The 21,534-nt window shown below is 42.1% G+C and overlaps 1 protein-coding gene and 1 long non-coding RNA gene across 2 annotated transcripts in view; one reads left to right on the top strand and one right to left on the bottom strand.

Annotated features, from left to right (window-relative positions):
• SLC43A2 (solute carrier family 43 member 2) overlaps nt 1–21,534 on the bottom strand; it is a 94,412-nt gene that overhangs the window by 14,344 nt on the left and 58,534 nt on the right. Inside the window, exons 6-9 of the mRNA XM_075854178.1 lie at nt 10,380–10,472; nt 7,569–7,702; nt 7,283–7,485; nt 348–494 (exon numbers count right to left, since the gene is read on the bottom strand). Of these exons, the coding sequence (XP_075710293.1) occupies nt 348–494; nt 7,283–7,485; nt 7,569–7,702; nt 10,380–10,472 (577 nt within the window). The remainder of the gene's footprint in view (nt 1–347; nt 495–7,282; nt 7,486–7,568; nt 7,703–10,379; nt 10,473–21,534) is intronic.
• Nucleotides 1–21,534, top strand: part of LOC142743427 (uncharacterized) — a 73,479-nt gene that overhangs the window by 5,127 nt on the left and 46,818 nt on the right. Inside the window, exon 2 of the long non-coding RNA XR_012881560.1 lies at nt 9,059–9,094. This is a non-coding gene — a long non-coding RNA (uncharacterized LOC142743427). The remainder of the gene's footprint in view (nt 1–9,058; nt 9,095–21,534) is intronic.

Here is a 21,534-nt window from a genome sequence, read left to right as displayed (position 1 = left end):
TAAATATAAAAATGCTCATAACTTGGCCAAAAATGCTCGTTTTTGAAAAATAAAAACGTTACTGTAATCTACATTGCAGCGCCGATCTGCTGCAATAGCAGATAGGGGTTGCAAAATCTGGTGACAGAGCCTCTTTAAGTGTAAAGTCAATGCATCTGTACTTTTCATATTGTTCCCCCTCTATTTTTACGCTAAATGTGGTGCTATGGGGTGATCAATGAAGGCTCATTTTCCGATATATGTGGTGTTCATGTTCTTGTACAATTCATAAAGCAAAAAAACATTAATACATACTATACAATTTGTAAATGATTCTACAAGGCAGATAGTAGCAACTGACCACTTACCAGTCTCTAAATTTCCATCCACCAAGAATTCCAGTATGTTGTTCATGGCTCCCATGTAGAAGATGAGACGGAGCTGGGTCACACACATTGTAATAAGGCTGAGGAGTAATATGGGGCTGAAAACACTCTTCATGAAAGAAGGAGTTGCTGCAAGGAATCAGCACAAAAATATATTGAATATTTGCACATATTAATAATGAGGCCACTAGAATAATATAACATATCCTATTAGGATACTAGCTAATAGGGAGGAGCCCACGCAATGGAACCCTATATCCAAATCCTCTTTATAGCCATAGATTAAATCAGAGTTCCCCAACCTTTTCAGGCTCGAGACACCCTCGAAAAAAAAAAATTCATCAGGACACCCCTATCAAAAATTGTTTACAAAACGACAAAAAAAAAAACGCCTAAAAACAAGCACTACACTCTTAGGGTATGTTCACACAGCGTTTTTTTTGTAAGGCAGAAAAAAAAATTCTGCCTTACAATATTCCTTTAGGAATTTTGAGGCTGATTTTGAATTGACAGCTTTTTTTGACACTTTTTTTTTTTTTGCTGTGTTTTTTGCCCACATCTTTTTTAAGCCGTTGAAGCTTATGCAAAATCCGCAGGCAAAAAAGCACCAAACGAGCGCTACAGGTTTTTTCTGCCTCCTATTAATTTCAATGGGAGATCAGAGGCGGAAACCATTCAAAGACCATCAGGCCCCCACTCACAGTAAAATGACCATCAGCCCCCCACTCACAGTAAAATAACCATCAGACCCCCACTCACATTAAAATGACCATCAGAGTCCCACTCACAGTTAATGGACCAACAGCCCCCATCACAGTAAAGGCATGGCCAGACGTAGCGGAATTGCTCTGGAATTCCGCTGCGGACACTCCGCAGCGGACCCGTTTATCCATTGCCTTCCACAGCTTTGTGGTTGGGTTCGTTTGCACGTTGCGGACATAGGCTGCGGTGCGGAATTTGGTGTCCGCAGCATACAATGGTTGTTGCGGACGTGTGGCGGACTGGTTGCGTACTCAATGCGGAATTTCTCCATTGACTTCAATGGAGATTCAAAATTCCGCAATGAAGTCCGCAGATGTTATGTAGATGTTATGTGTGCTGTGGAGCGTATTGGTTTTTTAACATGACATTTCTTCATTCTGGCTGGACCTATGTATTTCTAGGTCTACAGCCAGACTGAGGAAGTCAATGGGGCTCCCGTAATTACGGGTGACTACGTGTGTGCACCCGTAATTACGGGAGCGTTGCTAGGCGACGTCAGTAAATAGTCACTGTCCAGGGTGCTGAAAGAGTTAAACGATCGGCAGTAACTGTTTCTGCACCCTGGACAGTGACTACCAATCCCAATATACAGCAACCTGAAAAAAAAACAGAAGTTCCTACTTACCGAGAACTCCCTGCTTCTTCCTCCAGTCCGGCCTCCCAGGATGACGTTTCAGCCTAAGTGACGGCTGCAGCCAATCACAGGCTGCAGCAGTCACATGGACTGCCGCGTCATCCAGGGAGGTCAGGCTGGATGCCGAAAGTGGGACGTGTCACCAAGACAACGGCCGGTAAGTATGAAATTCTTTTACTTTCACTAGGGAAAAGTACTTTCACCTCGATACGCAGCGGCTAGTCCGCATCAATTTACTGCACATTTTGGGCAGACCCGCAACAGAATCTGCAACGTAGATTCTGTGCGGCATTGATGCGGACATTTGCGGAAGAAATCCACCACGTCTGGGCATGCCCTAATATAATCATCAGCCCCACACTCACAGTAAAATGACCATCAGCCTCCCAAGTTAGGCTGGGTTCACACGACCTATTTTCAGACGTAAACTAGGCGTTTTATGCCTCGATTTACGTCTTAAAATACGGCTCCAATACGTCGGCAAACATCTGCCCATTCATTTGAATGGGTTTGCCGATGTACTGTGCCGACGACCTGTCATTTTACGCGTCGCTGTCAAAAGACGACGCGTAAAATGACTGCCTCGTCAAAGAAGTGCAGGACACTTCTTGGGATGTAATTTGAGCCATTTTTCATTGAATTCAATGAAGAACAGCTCAAAATTTCGCCCGTAATTGACGCCTCGCAAAACGCGAGTACGAGCAATTACGTCTGAAATGCAGGAGCTGTTTTCTCCTGAAAACAGCTCCGTAATTTCAGACGTAATGGTCGATATCGTGTGCACATACCCTAAAGAGACCATAAGCCCTCTCCAGTAAAGTGACCATCAGCCCCTTCCTGTAAAGTGACCATCAGCCCCCCACAGTAAAATTACCATCAGCCCCCCCAGTAAAGTAACCAATAGCCTCCCACTCACATTAAAATGACCATCAGCCCCCTCAGTAGAGACCATCAGCCCTCCCAGTAAAGAGACCATAAGTCCCCCCAGTAAAGAGACCATCAGCATCAGTCCCCACCAGTAAAATGCTAATCACCCCCCCCCCTGTAAAATGACCATCAGCCCCTTTAGTAAAGTGACCATCACAGACAGAAAGTGTGCTTACTCCTGGGGAAGGAATAAATAAGGAGGTACAAGGAGAGAACTACAACTTCCAGCATGTCCAGGCTGTTATTATGGGATATCAGACGACATTACAGGGAGGAGGTATAATAGGAGAGAACTACAAATCCCAGCATGTCCAGTCTGTTATTAAGACATATCTGAGGACGTTACAGGGAGGAGGTATAAGAGGAGAGAACTACAACTCCCAGCATGTACAGATTGTTATGTGATATCAGGGAACAATTACAGGGAGGGGGTATAAGAGGAGAGAACTACAACTCCCAGCATGTCCAGACTGTTGTTATGTGATATCAGAGGACATTACAGGGAGGAGGTATAGGGGGAGAGAACTACAACTCCCAGCATGTACAGACTGGTATGTGATATCAGAGAACAATTACAGGGAGGGGGTATAATATGAGAGAACTACAACTCCCAGCATGTCCAGACTGTTGTTATGTGATATCAGAGGACATTACAGGGAGGAGGTATAAGAGGAGAGAACTACAACTTCCAGCATGCCCAGACTGTTGTTATGTGATATCAGAGGACATAACAGGGAGGAGGTATAAGTGGAGAGAACTACAACTTCCAGCATGTCCAGGATGTTATTATGGGATATCAGAGGACATTACAGAGAAGAGGTATAAGAGGAGAGAACTACAACTTCCAACATGCCCAGACTGTTGTTATGTGATATCAGAGGACATTACAGGGAGGAGGTATAGGAGGAGAGAACTACAACTCCCAGCATGTACAGACTGTTATTAAGGGATATCAGAGTACATTACAGGGAGGAGGTATAAGAGGAGAGAACTACAACTACCAGCATGTCCAGTCTGTTATGTGATATCAGAGAACAATTACAGGGATGGGGTATAAGAGGAGAGAACTACAACTCCCAGCATGTCCAGACTGTTGTTATGTAATATCAGAGGACATTACAGGGAGGAGGTATATGAGGAGAGAACTACAACTTTCAGCATGCCCAGACTGTTGTTATGTGATATCAGAGGACATTACAGGGAGGAGGTATGAGAGAGAACTACAACTCCCAGCATGTACAGACTGGTATGTGATATCAGAGGACATTACAGGGAGGAGGTATAAGAGGAGAGAACTACAACTTCCAGCATGCCCAGACTGTTGTTATGTGATATCAGAGGACATAACAGGGAGGAGGTATAAGAGGAGAGAACTACAACTTCCAGCATGTCCAGGATGTTATTATGGGATATCAGAGGACATTACAGAGAAGAGGTATAAGAGGAGAGAACTACAACTTCCAACATGCCCAGACTGTTGTTATGTGATATCAGAGGACATTACAGGGAGGTATAGGAGGAGAGAACTACAACTCCCAGCATGTACAGACTGTTATTAAGGGATATCAGAGTACATTACAGGGAGGAGGTATAAGAGGAGAGAACTACAACTACCAGCATGTCCAGTCTGTTATGTGATATCAGAGAACAATTACAGGGATGGGGTATAAGAGGAGAGAACTACAACTCCCAGCATGTCCAGACTGTTGTTATGTAATATCAGAGGAAATTACAGGGAGGGGGTATAATATGAGAGAACTACAACTCCCAGCATGTCCAGACTGTTGTTATGCAATATCAGAGGACATTACAGGGAGGAGGTATAAGAGGAAGGAACTACAATTTCCAGCATGCCCAGACTGTGATATAAGAGGACATTACAGGGAGGAGGTATAGGAGGAGAGAACTACAACTTCCAGCATGTCCAGGCTGTTATGTGATATCAGAGAACACTTACAGGGAGGAGGTATAAGAGGAGAGAGCTACAACTTCCAGCATGTCCAGGCTGTTATTATGGGATATCAGAGGACATTACAGGGAGGAGGTATAAGAGGAGAGAACTACAACTTCCAGCATGTCCGGGCTGTTATGTGATATCAGAGAACACTTACAGGGAGGAGGTATAAGAGGAGAGAACTACAACTCCCAGCATGTCCAGACTGTTGTTATGTGATATCAGAGGACATTACAGGGAAGAGGTATAAGAGGAGAGAACTACAACTCCCAGCATGTCCAGACTGTTGTTATGTGATATCAGAGGACATTACAGGGAAGAGGTATGAGAGAGAACTACAACTCCCAGCATGTCCAGACTGTTGTTATGTGATATCAGAGGACATTACAGGGAAGAGGTATAAAAGGAGAGAACTACAAATTCCAACATTCCCCTGGCTCCAGTTCTCACACAATTGCTAACAAACTTTATAAGAAATACTTACCCTGGGTTAATGGCTCCTCTCCCTCCGTCAGACTCTTCTAGTGGGAAGCGGTGGGCGGTACTTGTAGAAGACGTGCGTGCGTCATGTCTACTACAAGCATAGTTAGAGTAAGCGTCAGGGGCGGAGCTTGCAGCAAATAAAAAATAAACATATATTTATTTATTTTTTTGCAGTGGATGAGTGGAGTGTCGCGACACCCCTGAACAGTTCTCGCGGGGCATCCCGGTTGGGAACCACTGGATTAAATAGTACAACTGTGGCTCCTTTCAGTGACTATAAGAAGAGGCACAATGTATACTGATTTATTATTGACATCAAGCTCCAATAGTGGTGGTTGCAGGTAGCCAGAGTTGGATCCTTTAACACAGGGGTGGGGAACCTCACTTAGACCGCGTGGCCGCCGCGTCATTTACTACTTGGCTCAAGTATGGCGGTGGCGGTCTGTGCGAGGTCGGTGTGTACCGGCCCAAGAGTGGACCAGTCCGGTCACCTCACCTGAGTCAGTGACCGGACTGGTGCACTCCCGGGCCGGCACACTCCAGTCACCTGACCTCACGTCAGTAACGTGAGGACAGGTGACTGGACTGGTCCACTCCTGTCACAGAACGCCCCGACCTCACTCTGACCGCCGCTGCCACCGTGTCATCCCCTCCTTGGCTTTGTCCGTGCGCCCTACTCGCTCGAAGTGAGGTCAGATGAATTGAAGGTTTTTTTTTTTATCAAGGGCATTTATGATATATCCACAGGATATGTCATAAATGGCAGATAGTTGCGGGTCCCACACCTATCTCTAGAACGGGGCCCCCTAAACCCTGTTCTACCTCTCTGTGTTGCGGCTGAAGCGTGTGATTTCCAACCATGAATAAGAAAACAGCGTAGCGTGCTGAGCCCTTGGCAGAAAAAAAGGTTCCCCACCTACCCACCCTGCTTTAACCCTACGGCTATGTAGATGATTTTGAGCTCTTAAAATAATCAAAAAATACAGAGCTCTGACCAATTGAGACATTCATCAGTGCAGAATTTTTAACCTATTTTGATAAAAAAAAAAAGTGGACATGCACTTTAAGGCAGAAATCCCCATACATGGAAGTCACATTGGCAACCATTTATTGCAATGGACACCCTCTAATGCTTTGTGATTTCCACACAGTCAGCTTGACTCTCGGGAATCCAATCTGAGCCACAATACAAACTCTTAGGCCCCATGCACACGACCGTGCCCGCAATCACGGCCCGCGATTGCGGGCACGGCCGGCCGCTGACTGACAGCCGCATTTTCGGCCCGTGCTCCCATACAAAGTATGGGAGCACGGCCCGCAAAATGCGAAAGAACGGACATGTTCCATAATTCCCGGAACATTTCCACGGCACTGACACCCTTCCGTAGTGCTACGGAAAGGTGTCAGTGTTCAATGAAAGTGAATGGCTCCGTTTTTGCGGACCGCAGTTGCGGTCCGCAAAAACGGACGTTTTTTGCTGTCGTGTGCATGGGGCCTTACATATTGGCATTTTCACCAGGAAAAGTATATCACTTACTATGGTAATAAAACATGGCTGGCTATTTCGTGGTACAGCAGAAGATTGTGGGTTGTAGAAGCAAGTGAGCTTCTGAATAGACCAAACACATATTCCGCAAAGCAAATGTTATATTGACAAAACTGATGTGATAAAAATCCTATGTTTGTAGAAAGGCCATAATCTATTTAAATCCTCATACTCTGAACATAAAACTCCAGGACAGGAAATTATTGATCTAATTTAACAGGAAACTGAGATCATTCCAAGCAGAAAAGCAAATGTCTAACCACAGGTAATAAACGCAGCAGGGATGTCAAGGGAAGCAATATCGCCCTTATAGCTTCCATCATTGGTGCAGGCAGCGTTACTGATGTGCTATATCCCTTGGATAATGTATATTGCACTAGACAGACACTTTTCATGCAATCTTCCCTGTAATGTTTAATTTCTAGTTTGGCTGGGATAAGTAGATTGACTACATATATTTAGAATGACAAGCCTAAACCAAACGGTTAAAGGGACATAAGCCTAAACTTTATCCTGCAGTTATACAGCTACCGGCAGCGGCTCTTTGTAGGTACTTTGTACTAGGTTCAGATGCTCCTTGAATAATTGGCATGTCAGACTAAGATATATACCTGCATTGTCGGCTTGGCATTTGACCTCCAGATCTACTGTAGACAGGCACAGTTTATTCCCTTCCTGTAATACTGACAGCTCTTTGGGATTTTTCATGGAACCTCCTACACTTAGTCGTCGACCCACAGTAGTCACTTGTTTGTAGAACTGTTTTCCGGTGATCTTGTGGTCAAATCCCAACCAGCTGAACTTTATCTTCACACTGTGAACATGATGAATAATATTAGCATGATTCAGAGTGGCATGAAGATGGCAGTAATCTAGTAATAAATGTCATGCCCTTACGTGTAGTCCATGTCCTCTGGTCCAGGGAATGGCTCTAGAGGCCAGTTGAAGAAGCAGTTGAAGAAGACAATTCCAGCACAAGCAGCCCAGACAATGAGGATAGTGATAAAACTCACACCAAGATCATAAATAACCTGTGGATTAAAGCAGACGTTGATAAGTTCTGGAGCAAATGTGAACAGAAGTCTGAATATGCCTCCTCTCGCTTTTCTAAAAAGGAGGTGCACGGTCTTACTTCAGCTTGACCACCAAATACCGAGGCCCAGTCCTGACCATATGACCTGCCAGACACCAAATCTTCACTTTTAGGATTATAATAAGGGATCTCTGGACTGCATTTACTTAAAAGAGCATGGCATGCCCAAACTTTATGTTATTTCATATGTTTTTAAATGCATTGATGTCAAGGACAACAGGTGTTTTTTTTTATTAAGGCCATGTGTAGAATTAAAATGAATATCAGAAAATGTGGAAACGAAACAAGAATTCAGTTAAAATTATGCAAAAAAAAAAGTTCATATTGCAGCTGTTTACTTTAAGGGCCCGATGCACACGACCGTAGATTTCATCCGTAATTTCGGAACCATTTATTTCTATGGCCGACGACACCTTCCGGTATATTTATGGGAAGGTGTCCGTGCTGTAGAAACCTTACGTAAAAAATAGGACATGTCCCAGTTTACACAGGGAGATGTGCTGCCGACTAGCGACCATTTTATTGGCTGCGTAAACTAGCAGATCGGCTGATCGTTGCCCTGTTTTTATGAACGCTTATTTGCCTGATCATTGGCCCGTGCAAAATGGCTTTTAGTCTCAAAAATTGTCTCTAGGTAATGCAGAAGGGATGTCAAGGGAAGTAATATCGCCATTATAGCTTCCATCATTGATGCAGACAGCATTTGTGATGTGTTGTATCCCTTGTAAAATGTATATTGCACTAGACAGACACTTGTTATACAATCTTCTCTGTAATGTTTTTCTAAGTTTAAGTTTGGCTGGGATAAGTAGATTGACTACATATATTTAGAAAGACCAGACTAATGCCTCATGCACATGACCGTTGTGCCACTCGGGCCATTTTTGACCGCATCCGAGTGGCACCCGATCGTCTTCACGGACCCATTCACTTTAGCGGGTGAATCGGGTCCGTGAAAAATTGTCCAAGTCTCCGATCCGAGGAAGGACAGAACATGTCCTATCTTTCCTCGGATCACTGACGGGACTCAGACGGCGCACACGGTCGTGTGCATGAGGCGTAAACCAAACAGTTAAAGGGCCATAAACCTGAACTATATCCTCATATATCCTTTCATTTGGTGTGCAGTAGAAGACAACCTATTATTTCATACCAGCAGCCATTTCAGACTTCTATTAGTGGCTCTTTGTACTAGGTTTAGATGGTCCTTCAATAATTGGCATGTCAGACTAAGATATATACCTGCATTGTAATACATCTTCAAAGTAACCACTGTTTGGCTTCTATTTTACAGCAAAGAATACAAAGCAGCCCAACAGTTATACAACAGGTCAGTGCATAACCCCCGAGGCCTTAGTTAACAAATGGCCTAAGCATCTTAACAAAATGGCCACTGATTCATAAAGAGCTCGGTCCATGTTTGGCCCCCTTAAAATACATGATTTAGATGCTGATTGGTCAATTATGTCACCTGACATACCCTGCTGAATCTGATTGATCAGAGCCCTCACTGCAGCTCCAGACACAAGTTACTGAGAAATGACACAAAGAGATGCTAAAAATGTAAAAGATATAATTTACCTGAATGTCCACAATGTGGTATTTCCACAACATGTTATTAGTTGAGAATTTCCTTACAGCTGCGTTCACACAATGTAGTTTTGATTATCTTTTGTTTTTGCCATTCGGCCAATTTCAGGCCCTTATATAGCCGCATTTTGGGGTTCAAATTACGGCTATTTTAGAATGTTTCAACTATATTAGGCTCCAAATAGAGCCTATGTGAATGGGATTCTTCTATGTATCCTCAATACAGCAATCATATATCCTGGTATGGGCCCTACTGTTGTTTCATGTGCCTCCAATTTTATGACGAGGCTTCTTTACATGTGAATCCAGGAATAAAAGATTAAGACATGATCCATTTCATGATTAACGAAGTATTCTCTTCTAGAACAATTTGTTCTAAAGTAGAATACAGTGCCTCGCAAAAGGACCATATGGCGACCACACAGTGAGGCCCCATGCACACGGCCGTGCCTGTAATCACAGCCGACAATTGCGGGCACGGCCGGCCGCTGACGAAGTATAGGAGCACGAAAAATAGGACATGCTCCATAATTCCCAGAACGGTTTTACGGCACGGACATTCTTCCGTAGCGCTACAGAAACCGAATGGGTCCATGGTACGGTCGTGTGCATGGGGCCTGACTATGGAATAGTACTACAGACCGTGGGCACTTCATGTGTCGCCGTATATATAACTGCATCAAAGAGCACTTGTATTTGTGGTTTTAGTGAGATTTTTGCACCTTTTTTCCAATGCAATGGAGAAGGCCCACTATGCTCTACTACCTAATCCATTTATAAACCCTCAAGTTTCAGGGGTGATTTAAATAAGGTCACCCGTGCCACTGATGTCACCTCTATAGGAGAACACCAAAACATGATGTGGTTGGGTCTGTTGAGAGCTGAAGTTAAGAAAAACTGGTCTAGTGTATTGAATGTATACCTTTCCTCAAGGCTAAGTCATTCACGGTCACCAAATAAATAACTTTACAAGCTAAAAAACTCCAGAAACCACAAATGGTTGTAATGAGATGACAAGTTCTCACCTTGATGAAGGGGAAGGTGACTGCGGAAGAAGCGTAAGACCCGATCATCAGTGCAATAAAAGTTGAGCGCAGGTCACCAAACATATTGGGCAGCTGTAAAAAGGAGAATAAACAGTTAAAGCGTAAGAAGGAATGAGAACTTTTATAAACTCACAAGTGGCAGCAGAGCACAATGACTTCACAAAGTCATAATATCAAATTATTACATTTTATCTCCCTAGAAAACAAGGTTTGAGCCAAAACGGAAATGAAAAGATATTATCTGCTTCTGTTTGACAGACGAATAATTATACTGTCCAGTCTTTATGACAGACATTTATCATTTGGGCATTGTTGTTGGGTATATTGCACAGCATGCCATCCCATAATGTTATAATAACATGCACCGCTGATATTTCCTGACAATGCAGCAAGACTATTTCGGATGGAGTTTTAGGCAGGATTTTTCTTTTGATACAGAAAGTAACCAGTCCACTGATAAGACATTTATATCCTGAACACCCAGGAATCAATGCACACAAACACAACCGTATTTTGTAGACATGTATTGTTGGTGAACCTTGCCGCTCTGGCGTCGTCTAATCAGAGCAGACAGTGCCTACGATCACCCGCACAGGCGGCAGTGAGTACATGAGCCACTCTGATTGGATGGCGTAAGAGCGGTGAGGTTCACTCCCCCCTGCCAAGTGAGTGGTATTACCACCCACTTGACAGTCAAAGGCTTCCTTTGCATATTGGGTGCCAATGGCACCAATATCTCAGTTACAGTGGGGGCTAGAGAAAAAAAAAAGCGCCAGAATCTGTGTGGCACCGACAATCATACTGAGATGTCAGCTGCGTTTTTTTGGGCCGGTGACGGGTCCTCTTTAAGGCACTCATAGGATATATGAACAACCTACAAAACCTCTAACCAAAACAATGGCATAGAAAGGGGTCCCTTAATACAAGTAGACAACTTAAAGCGAACAAAAGAGGGACATGGCCCTAAGAATAATAATTTTATATAGTATACAAAAATACAAAATCTTTATTAGATATGATACAACAGATAACACGGAGTATAAAAACGAATGAACCACATATGGAGATAAAGACAGTACGGTCAGATGTGAAAGACCATGAACATACAGAGTCAGCCAACCAAGGGTAACCGAAAACCGCTCATATAACCCACAGGGAAAGGGAAGATAAAACGTGCATATAGATTGACTATGCCCAAATGTATGGGGAAATGCTGCCTATCCACATATACAATATGTATGAACAGGCTAGAAAGATCCCAACAAAATACCTGGGCAAAAATAGTCAGGCAAGGTAAGACTGTAATAATAGATAGAGAAACAGTAAATACGTTATCCAGAAAACCAATGCCAGCAGAAACAGCAACCCAGAACAGAAGGATGAAAGACGCCTCGACGCGCGTTTCGCCAAGCAGACCGGCTTCGTCAGGAGGCTCATAGGATATAGGATATATGTTTGGGCTCAGTAAACACTCCAATCTACCTTAACCCGTTCCCCCTGCTTGCATTCTGGGCCTTAATGACCAAGCCATTTTTTACGTTTTTCCGTCGTCGCATTCCGAGAGATATAACTTTTTTATTTTTGCATCGACATAGCTGTATAAGGTCTTGTTTTTTGCGGGACAGGTTGTACTTTTTTATAGCACCATTTTGGGGTACATATAATTTATTCATTAACTTTTATTAACTTTTTTTTAGGGGGGATAGAAGAAAACCTGAAATTTCGCCACTCTTTTTTTGCGTCCTAAATCTACGCCGTTTAAATAACACAATAACGTTATTCAATGGGTTGTTACGATTGCAAAGATACCAAATTTGTATAGTTTTTGTATGTTTTACTACTTTTACACAGTAAAAATACTTTTTTTTCAAAATTATTTGTTTTTGTGTCTCCATACTTGAAGAGCCATAACTTTTTTATTGTTCGGCCGATGCGGTTGTATGAGGGCTTTTTTTTTGCCTGACGACTTGTAGTTTTTATTGGTACCATTTTAGAGTAGATGCGACTTTTTGCTCACTTTTTATCACATTTTTTTTAAGTCAGGATTTCCATTGTTTTTTATTTTATTTTTTACAGCGTTCACCATGCGGGTTAAATAATGTAACAGCTTTATTGTCGGGGTCATTACGGACGCGGCGATACCAAATAGGTGTAACTTTTTTGCTTTATTGTGTTTTTTTTTTAATAGTAAAGCATTTTGTAAGGGGAAAAAGTGGGTTTTTCCTTTTTTTTTTTTCACATTTTTTTTAATTAACTTTATTCAACTTTTTTACTAGTCCCACTAGAGGACTTTAATATGCGATCATTCGATCGCTTTTATAATACCCTGCAATACTTTTGTATTGCAGTGTATTACTGCCTGTCCATTTAAAACGGACAGGCATCTGCTAGGACGGCTCCCTGCTCGGTTTACTTTATTCTGATGCACCGCCGTGAAAAGGCTTATCGGCGGTCATTAAGGGGTTTTAATAGCTTAATATCTTCTTGATATGTTGATACCTTTGGATTTTATGGTGCAGATTATGTTTCCTTTAATATGAAATGCAACACATATGAACTAGGTATTAACTTTTACCATTTCCATACCCAGGTGGAGGGTTTGTGAGGGCTTTTTCAGTGGAGCTCTAGGGAATGTCCTTACTGGAAGTGAATGGGGCTGCATACATTATGGGAGAAAACAATAATGTGACTTGCTCAGGTTATGTGCAGTACTGGAGTGATCTTTCATAAACTCCACACGTACAGATGTTAATAAGTAACGAAGTATCATGTGTCTTTTCTATGTACCCTACTATACTGAATTTACTAGACTGGATAGGCAGAGCAAGTCAACAGCATTCATAAGGTAAATGGTGTTGGCTCCAGGCATGAGCCTCTGTGGCCCAAACACCTGCAATGTTTACCGTGTCTCACAAGGACAGACTGGGTGAGGCTGTGGATAAACTCAAGGGAGTTTGTAATCTGCTCTTCTCATACCTAATCCTCTGATATATTTCTGTCTCACCTGGTTTATTTAAAGCGCTGGAGGAATTCCTTCATTGTGAGTGTTTAATGACAGATGCAACTCACTAACCTAACAAACTGCAGCTGGTCTGCTCAAACACGCATCAAAACAAGAGCAGCAGCTTTTCTGTAGAATAGTATCTGCAGGAGGCTCATGTAAATGTACGGTGTAAGGCTCTGTTCACACAGAGTTTTTACAGGCAGAATAAAAATCTGATTCAGAATTCCTTCGGGAGTTTTCTGCCAGCACTGTTTTGCAGCATTTTCCACAGCGTTTTTTGCCTGCGGCCATTGAAGCGAATAAAAGGACCGCGGGCAATAAACGCCACGAAAAATTATTGGAAAGGAGCGACGCAGGCTTTTTCTGCCTCCCACTGATTTCAGAGGCGTAACCACAGCAAGAAAGGACATGCGGCTAAAAGCCGCCCAGGAAAAAAAATGCCTCTGCCTTAAAATGGGCGCCAATTTCGACCTTTTTTGGCGCTGATTCTAACGTGGTTTTCGCGTAAAAAAACTCAGTGTGAACAGGGCCTAATGTTTACAATCTCAAGAGGCCTGACGCTGTAATCCTTATATACTGATATAGTGCAATGGCAAACAGCTGTTTAGCAATACACAACTCCTACAACATACTGTTTAACAATAATTGGATTTTCTTCACGCCATAATAAATAAATTGTGAATATATTGCCAAGCTACCTTAACTGGCACACTGGCAGTGTGATTACTATGGTGTTAGACAAAGACGGGTGGAGGTTTAATCATGACCCTTTTAGGGACCCTCACACTCCACTCGATACAATAGTAAAGAAGAGGTGTGAAGAAGAAGAAATGATAGCAGCTGCAGGACCTGTGGGCAGGTGGAGTACCAGCTGAGGTTGGTTATATCAATCTCTTTATGGGAAGTGTGAAACTGTGCAAAGCTCCCACTCTTTACAGAAATATGCCCAATGGGCAGCTCAGGGGTCACAATGGCAGTGCCACTGTGTGTCTGGGGCCTATGGCAGGCAGGACAAACACAATGCGCACTCAGTGTGTCTATCACATCTTTTTTTAATGGTAAGAATTAGGAATGTGGGAGTCTCATGAGAGGAGCAGACCTATACATAGAGACCATAAGATCCTGGTGCATCAGTAGGGTAGCCTTTAGTACCTCGTATCATATGTATCACAGCCACATTGAACTTCATCTGTCTGTGGGGATTTGAACATTTTAGCTAAGACAGTGTGTGAACTTTTTGCACTTTTAAAGAAACTAAATTTGCATTGTTGTGTCCCCCAAACCAAAGCAAACAGGACAGTGTAGAGCCCCCTGATCTGGGTATGAGAACAATGGGCAGACAGACACCAGGTCCTCCTGTTGATGTGGATGGCATGAACCAACGCTAGGTGTGTACATAAAAAAATAGCTGGCTGGTTTGTTACATTAAGTAGAACACTTTCCCATAAAGAAGAATAAATAACATTCAATTCCCTCCTATAAAACAATTGTATTTCTTCTAAATGCTCTTTTAGTAAAATTGCACTGTTTGCCAGCAGGGTATATACTTTGGAACTTAGAATTACCAGTCTGTCACAGTCTGTTCTCTTACCTCCTCACACTAGATCATATCGTACCAGCTCAATCGACAACTATGCTGAAAACACAGATGAAAGCTGCTGACAAGGCAGGATTGTGCGCTTTGTATGCCAGTCATTGATAGGATATCTAAGGAAGCTCAATTCCAGGAGAGTTCATTCCAGGTTTTAGTTGTGCTCAGAGGACAGGACTACCAGTCTCTTGTACTCTCTTCACAATCTTCTGTCTAAAAACAGCCTGAAGTTATTGGCCTTGTCTAGTGTTATTCGTGCTTTCCCTTTTGATAGGGAGACACTTATCAGCTCACCCTGACCTGTCTCTGGTAACAAATCCCCCTCTAAATGGGCACATTCCCGGAGTCATTCCTAAATCTCTCAGCTTTGCCTTTGTAATAATAAACAAGAACAGTCTCTCTGACCTCCTAAAACAGAGAAGATCAAGTACGTCCCTCCTCCCCCACCACCAAGAGACAGTCACACAGTACCAACCCCCTACACATACAATGATCCATACAAGTTGGACCACATCATGACAACGATCGCTGTCCTTACAATAAAGTCTGTGACAAAGGCCTTACTTTTGTAGAAGAGGTTACGATCATTGCCATACCTTCCCTGCCTTTCTACCTGTCCTTCAGATTATAGTTCTCAATGACTTTGTACTTGCTGGCTCCTGAAGTAGGAGAACTTGTTCTAAATATCTAGTTTAGTTTTGTTAGACCCGTCTGGGACAGCAGATACTTTTAAGCCTTCTATGTTATTTTACTGTCATTAGGTAACTGATCTGGGCAGATGGGACTTACTCATCACGTATGGATTTCAAGTTGTCGTTCTTATTTACTTTATCTCATATGACCAAAAATCAGTCTTCTTCATCCAAAACTACTTTGCACTTAAAAGTACCACTCTATAGTTCTACCCATTTCCTATTTTCTTTGTTTTTGCAGCTGCACAACTAAGTTCTATGAACAGATATCTTAAAGGCTATGTACATCTTCACAACCACATTTCTTTTAATGCCCCAATGCATCTTAACTGAAAAAAATAAAAGCAACTTTGTAACTAGGCTTTATTAAAAATGTCAGATCATTTTCTTTCCACAGTTCCTATGCAGACCTACGTGTCTCCATGGAAACAGACAACAAACTGTGTAGTCTGATCATGCTTTTCAGACTACTTTCTTATCTGTTCCATAGGTTTGCAAGAAGTAGGGGACAGCTGTGAAAGAATATGATTGCAAGATCGGAGTACATAGTTTGTTTGTTGCCCGTTACCATGGAGACACATAGATCTGCAGATACATAGGATCAACAGAAGATTATATGCAAAGTTGCTTCACTGTTCATTTTAGATGCATTGGGACAATAAAAAAATGTGGTTGCAAAGGTGGATATAGCATTTATTGCTTAGATCTTATACATTAGAGAAGGGGGAGGGGGTTGCTCAAACTAGACCTGACAGCCATGCAAATTGGGAGTAGCCTTAAGAAATACAAATAAAAATAGACTCTGTGTATTTCTTACACACTGGGGTTTTCTACTGTGATTTACCAGATGATAGCAGCTTATCATAGGGGGGTCCCCGTAATCGAAACCCCCCGAGGCCATTGAGTACTTTGGATCATGTACTTTGGTTGCATTGTGCTGTACATTTGCGCTTTTTAGTGAGAATCAGGAACAGGTCCCAATGAGAAGGTCCCAAAAACTAATTTTTATGCTGTTTTCCAGCTAAAACATTTGAGTCAAGCGCAGGAGGAGCATCATATACGGTGTTAAGTTTACACCTCCTCTCTGTGACAACTGTTAGGGTATGTTCACACGTGCACGTCCGTTACGGCTGAAATTACGGAGCTGTTTTCAGGAGAAAACAGCTCCTGAATTTCAGACGTAATTGCTCATGCTCGCATTTTTTGAGGCGGCAATTACGGACATAAATAGAGCTGTTTTTCAATGGAGCCAATGAAAAACGGCTCCAATTACGTCTCAAGAAGTGACATGCACTTCTTTGACGCGGGCCCATGTGCACAGAACATCGTAACCCCATTGATTTCAATGGGCAGATGTTTGCCGGCGGTTTGGAGCCGTATTTTCGGACGTAATTCGAGGCGTAAAACGCCCAAATTACATCCGTAAATAGGGCGTGTGAACATACCCTTACAGCTGAAAAGAGTTTTATTTGGCTACAAAAGGAAGTCGAGATGGATGTGGCCCTCTTGTCCTATGTGTACAGTACTAGATAAACAGGAAACATGCCGGATGCTAAAAAAGAAGCAAACAGCTGAGCAGACACTTAAAAGCTAATACCACTTAAAGAGGCTCTGTCACCAGATTTTGCAACCCCTATCTGCTATTGCAGCAGATAGGCGCTGCAATGTAGATTACAGTAACGTTTTTATTTTTAAAAAACGAGCATTTTTGGCCAAGTTATGACCATTTTTGTATTTATGCAAATGAGGCTTGCAAAAGTCCAAGTGGGCGTGTTTAAAAGTAAAAGTCCAACTGGGCGTGTATTATGTGCGTACATCGGGGCGTTTTTACTACTTTTACTAGCTGGGCGTTCTGACAAGAAGTATCATCCACTTCTCTTCAGAACGCCCAGCTTCTGGCAGTGCAGACACAGCCGTGTTCTCGAGAGATCACGCTGTGACGTCACTCACTTCCTGCCCCAGGTCCTGCATCGTGTCGGCCACATCGGCACCAGAGGCTACAGTTGATTCTGCAGCAGCATCAGCGTTTGCAGGTAAGTAGCTACATCGACTTACCTGCAAACGCCGATGCTGCTGCAGAATCATCTGTAGCCTCTGGTGCCGATGTGTCCTCGCTCGTCCGACACGATGCAGGACCTGTGAGTGACGTCACAGCGTGATCTCTCGAGAACACGCTGTGTCTGCACTGCCAGAAGCTGGGCGTTCTGAAGAGAAGTGGATGATACTTCTTGTCAGAACGCCCAGCTAGTAAAAGTAGTAAAAACGCCCCGATGTACGCACATAATACACGCCCAGTTGGACTTTTACTGTAAACACGCCCACTTGGACTTTTGCAAGCCTCATTTGCATAAATACAAAAATGGTCATAACTTGGCCAAAAATGCTAGTTTTTTAAAAATAAAAACGTTACTGTAATCTACATTGCAGCGCCTATCTGCTGCAATAGCAGATAGGGGTTGCAAAATCTGGTGACAGAGCCTCTTTAAAGGAAACAAACCAAAAGAAAATTAAAAGAAAGGGGTCATGAATTAATTTTTTATTCATGTGTGTTTTTATTTTTGATTAAAATAGATTTACTTTATTATTTCACATAAAATGTGTTTATTTACACTTTTTTACTGTACTGGGGGCTGCCACTTTTATTTCATCTGTGTATGTGTCTCTCCACAACACATACACAGGTGAAATATGGCAGCTACAGGGTATAGGAGACAGGAACAGCCCCCGTTCCTATCTCCTGAGCTTCTGCCGTCTAAGGCCTCATGCAAACAACCGTAAAAAGCGTCCGTAATTGCGGACCGCAATTACGGTCAGCAATTACAGGACCCATTCACTTCTATTGTTCACGGACACCTTCCAGTTTATTTACGGGAAGGTGTCCTGGCCGTAGAAGTGTACCGCAAAAGACAGGACATTTCCTATCTTTTGCTTTTTACGGTCCGTGCTCCCATACTTTGTATGGGAGCCTGGGCCGAAAATGCGGGCGGTTCCCGCGGCCGTCGGTGATTACAAGCACGGCCGTGTGCTCTGTGGCATGCGCAGTTCAGAGCGACCCAGCATAAAAGCTGGTATGTAGGGGGAAAGCCGGTGGCATTTTGGTGAAGACCGGCCGCACTGCAGGTAAGGTGTGTGTGTCTTTCAATGCACATGAAATGTAAAAACTGTTTTTATTATGTTACTTCTATGCTACGATACGCCTAAACCTTAGGCTACTTGGGTAAAAGATTAATGAAATGGTGTCTACTTTTAACTCTGTCAAGTGTTGTGTTGTTATAGAGACCAGTAAATTTAAAGTGGTCTTCCGAGATTTAACATTGATGGCATATTCCTAGAAAACACCATTAAAGGGGTTATGTGGAAAGTATTAGCCGTGTACTTACTGCAGTATATGAGTACACTGCTAATATACATTGCCGTCCCCCGTCGATTTTCATAGACTTTTATAGCACTGCCGGCGGAACGGAAGTCTAGTTGCACAGCCTTTTTTGATGACAATACGACTCTTCGTCATGTGACCGGTCCCCACATAACCCCTTTAATGTAGGAATGGTAGGGGTAGGACCTATATGAAGCAGACTGGTTTCTTGGGATGTGCTCCCTGACAACCTTATTGAAAACTGTGGTTGTTAGGTGGGACGTACACCTTGCAACAAGACTGTCAGACATAACTCCGATGTCCAGCTGAAAGGGAATTAGTCAGCACATATAGGGCTTGCCCACACGTAACGGAATTGCTGCAGAAAATAGCAGACATTCCGCTGCATAAAAACCGCACTTTCCTGCGTTTTTTACTGCAGAAAATGGTGCATATTTTGCTGCGTTTGTCTCATTGTTGGAAGATGGTGTCAGTTCCTCTGAAAAACGCAGCAATTCAGTCCAGTTTCCACAGCAAGAATTGATATGCTGCTGTATGAAAAATATGTACCGCGGGTCAATTTCTGTGTGTTCGCTCAAAAAATGGCGACACACAGTGTAGGAGGTTTGAACATTCAATCCCCTCCTTTCTCCTGGCACTAGCCAGGATAAGGGAGGGGGGATTGTTTGAGGACGCTAGAGCGAGTGTGTCTTCTCAAATTTTGCAGCATAAAGCAATGTGGTTGCTTTACCACATGCCAATGCTGCAATTTTGGGAATTGCTCCATCTAGTGACCAGAACAGGGAAATGTTATAAATTAGAATCTAATTTATAATATTTCCTGACTCGTGAAAAAATAAAAAAAATTAGAACAATATTAAATCATTTATACACTAACTGTTTAACTAAAAAAAAAAAATTTCTAGCGACACATTCCCTTTAACTTAGCAGCTATAACCAAGCAGACTGTGAGTACTGCTTATTGACCCAGGTCTGTGATATAAACACTGTACATTACGGTTCTTGAGTTAGAAACAATTTACATGTTCACGTCACGACTATTAGATCACTAGGTTTTCATACTTGACATGTCTTCTTCATTACTTGCATTTTCTAGTTTTACTATGTGTACAATGGAATAAGACCAGGTAGTTATAGACCAGTTGCAGTATATAGCATATAACCGGTTGTATAATTAAATTCTATGACTAACATATGACTTGCAATAGGTTTTATCTACAGCGTAAAAACGTGTAAAATTTTGAAAAAAAGACAAGATTAAGACATGGGTTTTTATTGCTGTTTGCCTATAGATTATAGGCCTACATGAACGCCACTTATCAACACATGTCAGTACCGTGGGAATGACAGTAAATTAGTTATCACATTCTAGTTTTTGGGAATAACAACATGAAACAGACAATGTGTTTCAGTCTGTTATGGTCATCGTCATTTGCTGGTGAAAATATGCAAGAAAAGACAAGGTTGGAAGCTGAGATAATAATGTGAATGTGAATTGTGTATTGATTACTACTATACTGTATCTAAGTACTGTATCTATGTACCGGATCACAAAAATAAGTTATATCTTTACTGTATAAACAAAAAGCATATTTCATATATCAGTGATGTATTTTTATCTCACTGTATATAAACACAAGTGAGGTACTTCTCCAGGTTCCATTATAATGTAAGCAAGTCATGCACTGCTTTAATACTATGTCTACTGTATGCACCATTTTAATGTCTATCATTAGGTATAACAAGCTGTGCAAAACTCACAGGGAACCATTGATATCACCGAGACATTCATCCTGATCTCATATAAACAGCTTATTGTCGATGTCACCAGGTTTAGTTTAATAAGTTGGCTGCTTATGATCATCATTTGTCCTTAGCTTTATGGGTCACCATGAGCATATACTGTGCATCTGAGAAGGCACGCTCTTTAGGGATATACAGTATATGCCTGTACACACACATAAAATAATGGATAAAGTGGTAATGTGTTATATTAGTTGATGACGCTCTATGGATGAAAGGTAAGTATAATGCAGAGAGACAAACAGTGCTTACATACGCCATGGTGGTGTTGAAAATCAGCAACAAAGCAGAATTGGAACATATCTTTGCAGTTTGAGTTAGATTTGGGTAAAACACCTTCATAATAGCCTTTATCTAAAGTATATATATATACAGTACTGTGCAAAAGTTTTGGGCAGTTGTGGAAAAATGCGGCAAAGTAAGAATGCTTTCAAAAATAGAACTGTTAATTTTTTTTATCAATTAACAAAATACAAAGTGAATGAACAGAAGGTAAATCTAAATCAAATCAATATTTGGTGTGACCACCCTTTGCCTTCAAAACATATAATTCTTCTAGGTACACTTGCACAAAGTCATGGATTTAGTAAGATTATAGTCAGGTATATGATTTACCAATTATAACAAACAGGTGATATGATCATCTTTTTTATATGTAGGTTGTAACA

The sequence above is a fragment of the Rhinoderma darwinii genome, chromosome 2 (genome assembly GCF_050947455.1).
Source record: "Rhinoderma darwinii isolate aRhiDar2 chromosome 2, aRhiDar2.hap1, whole genome shotgun sequence".
NCBI lineage: Eukaryota > Metazoa > Chordata > Amphibia > Anura > Rhinodermatidae > Rhinoderma > Rhinoderma darwinii.
The sequence above is the reverse complement of the archived record's forward strand: the minus strand, read 5'-3'. Positions and strand labels throughout refer to the sequence as shown.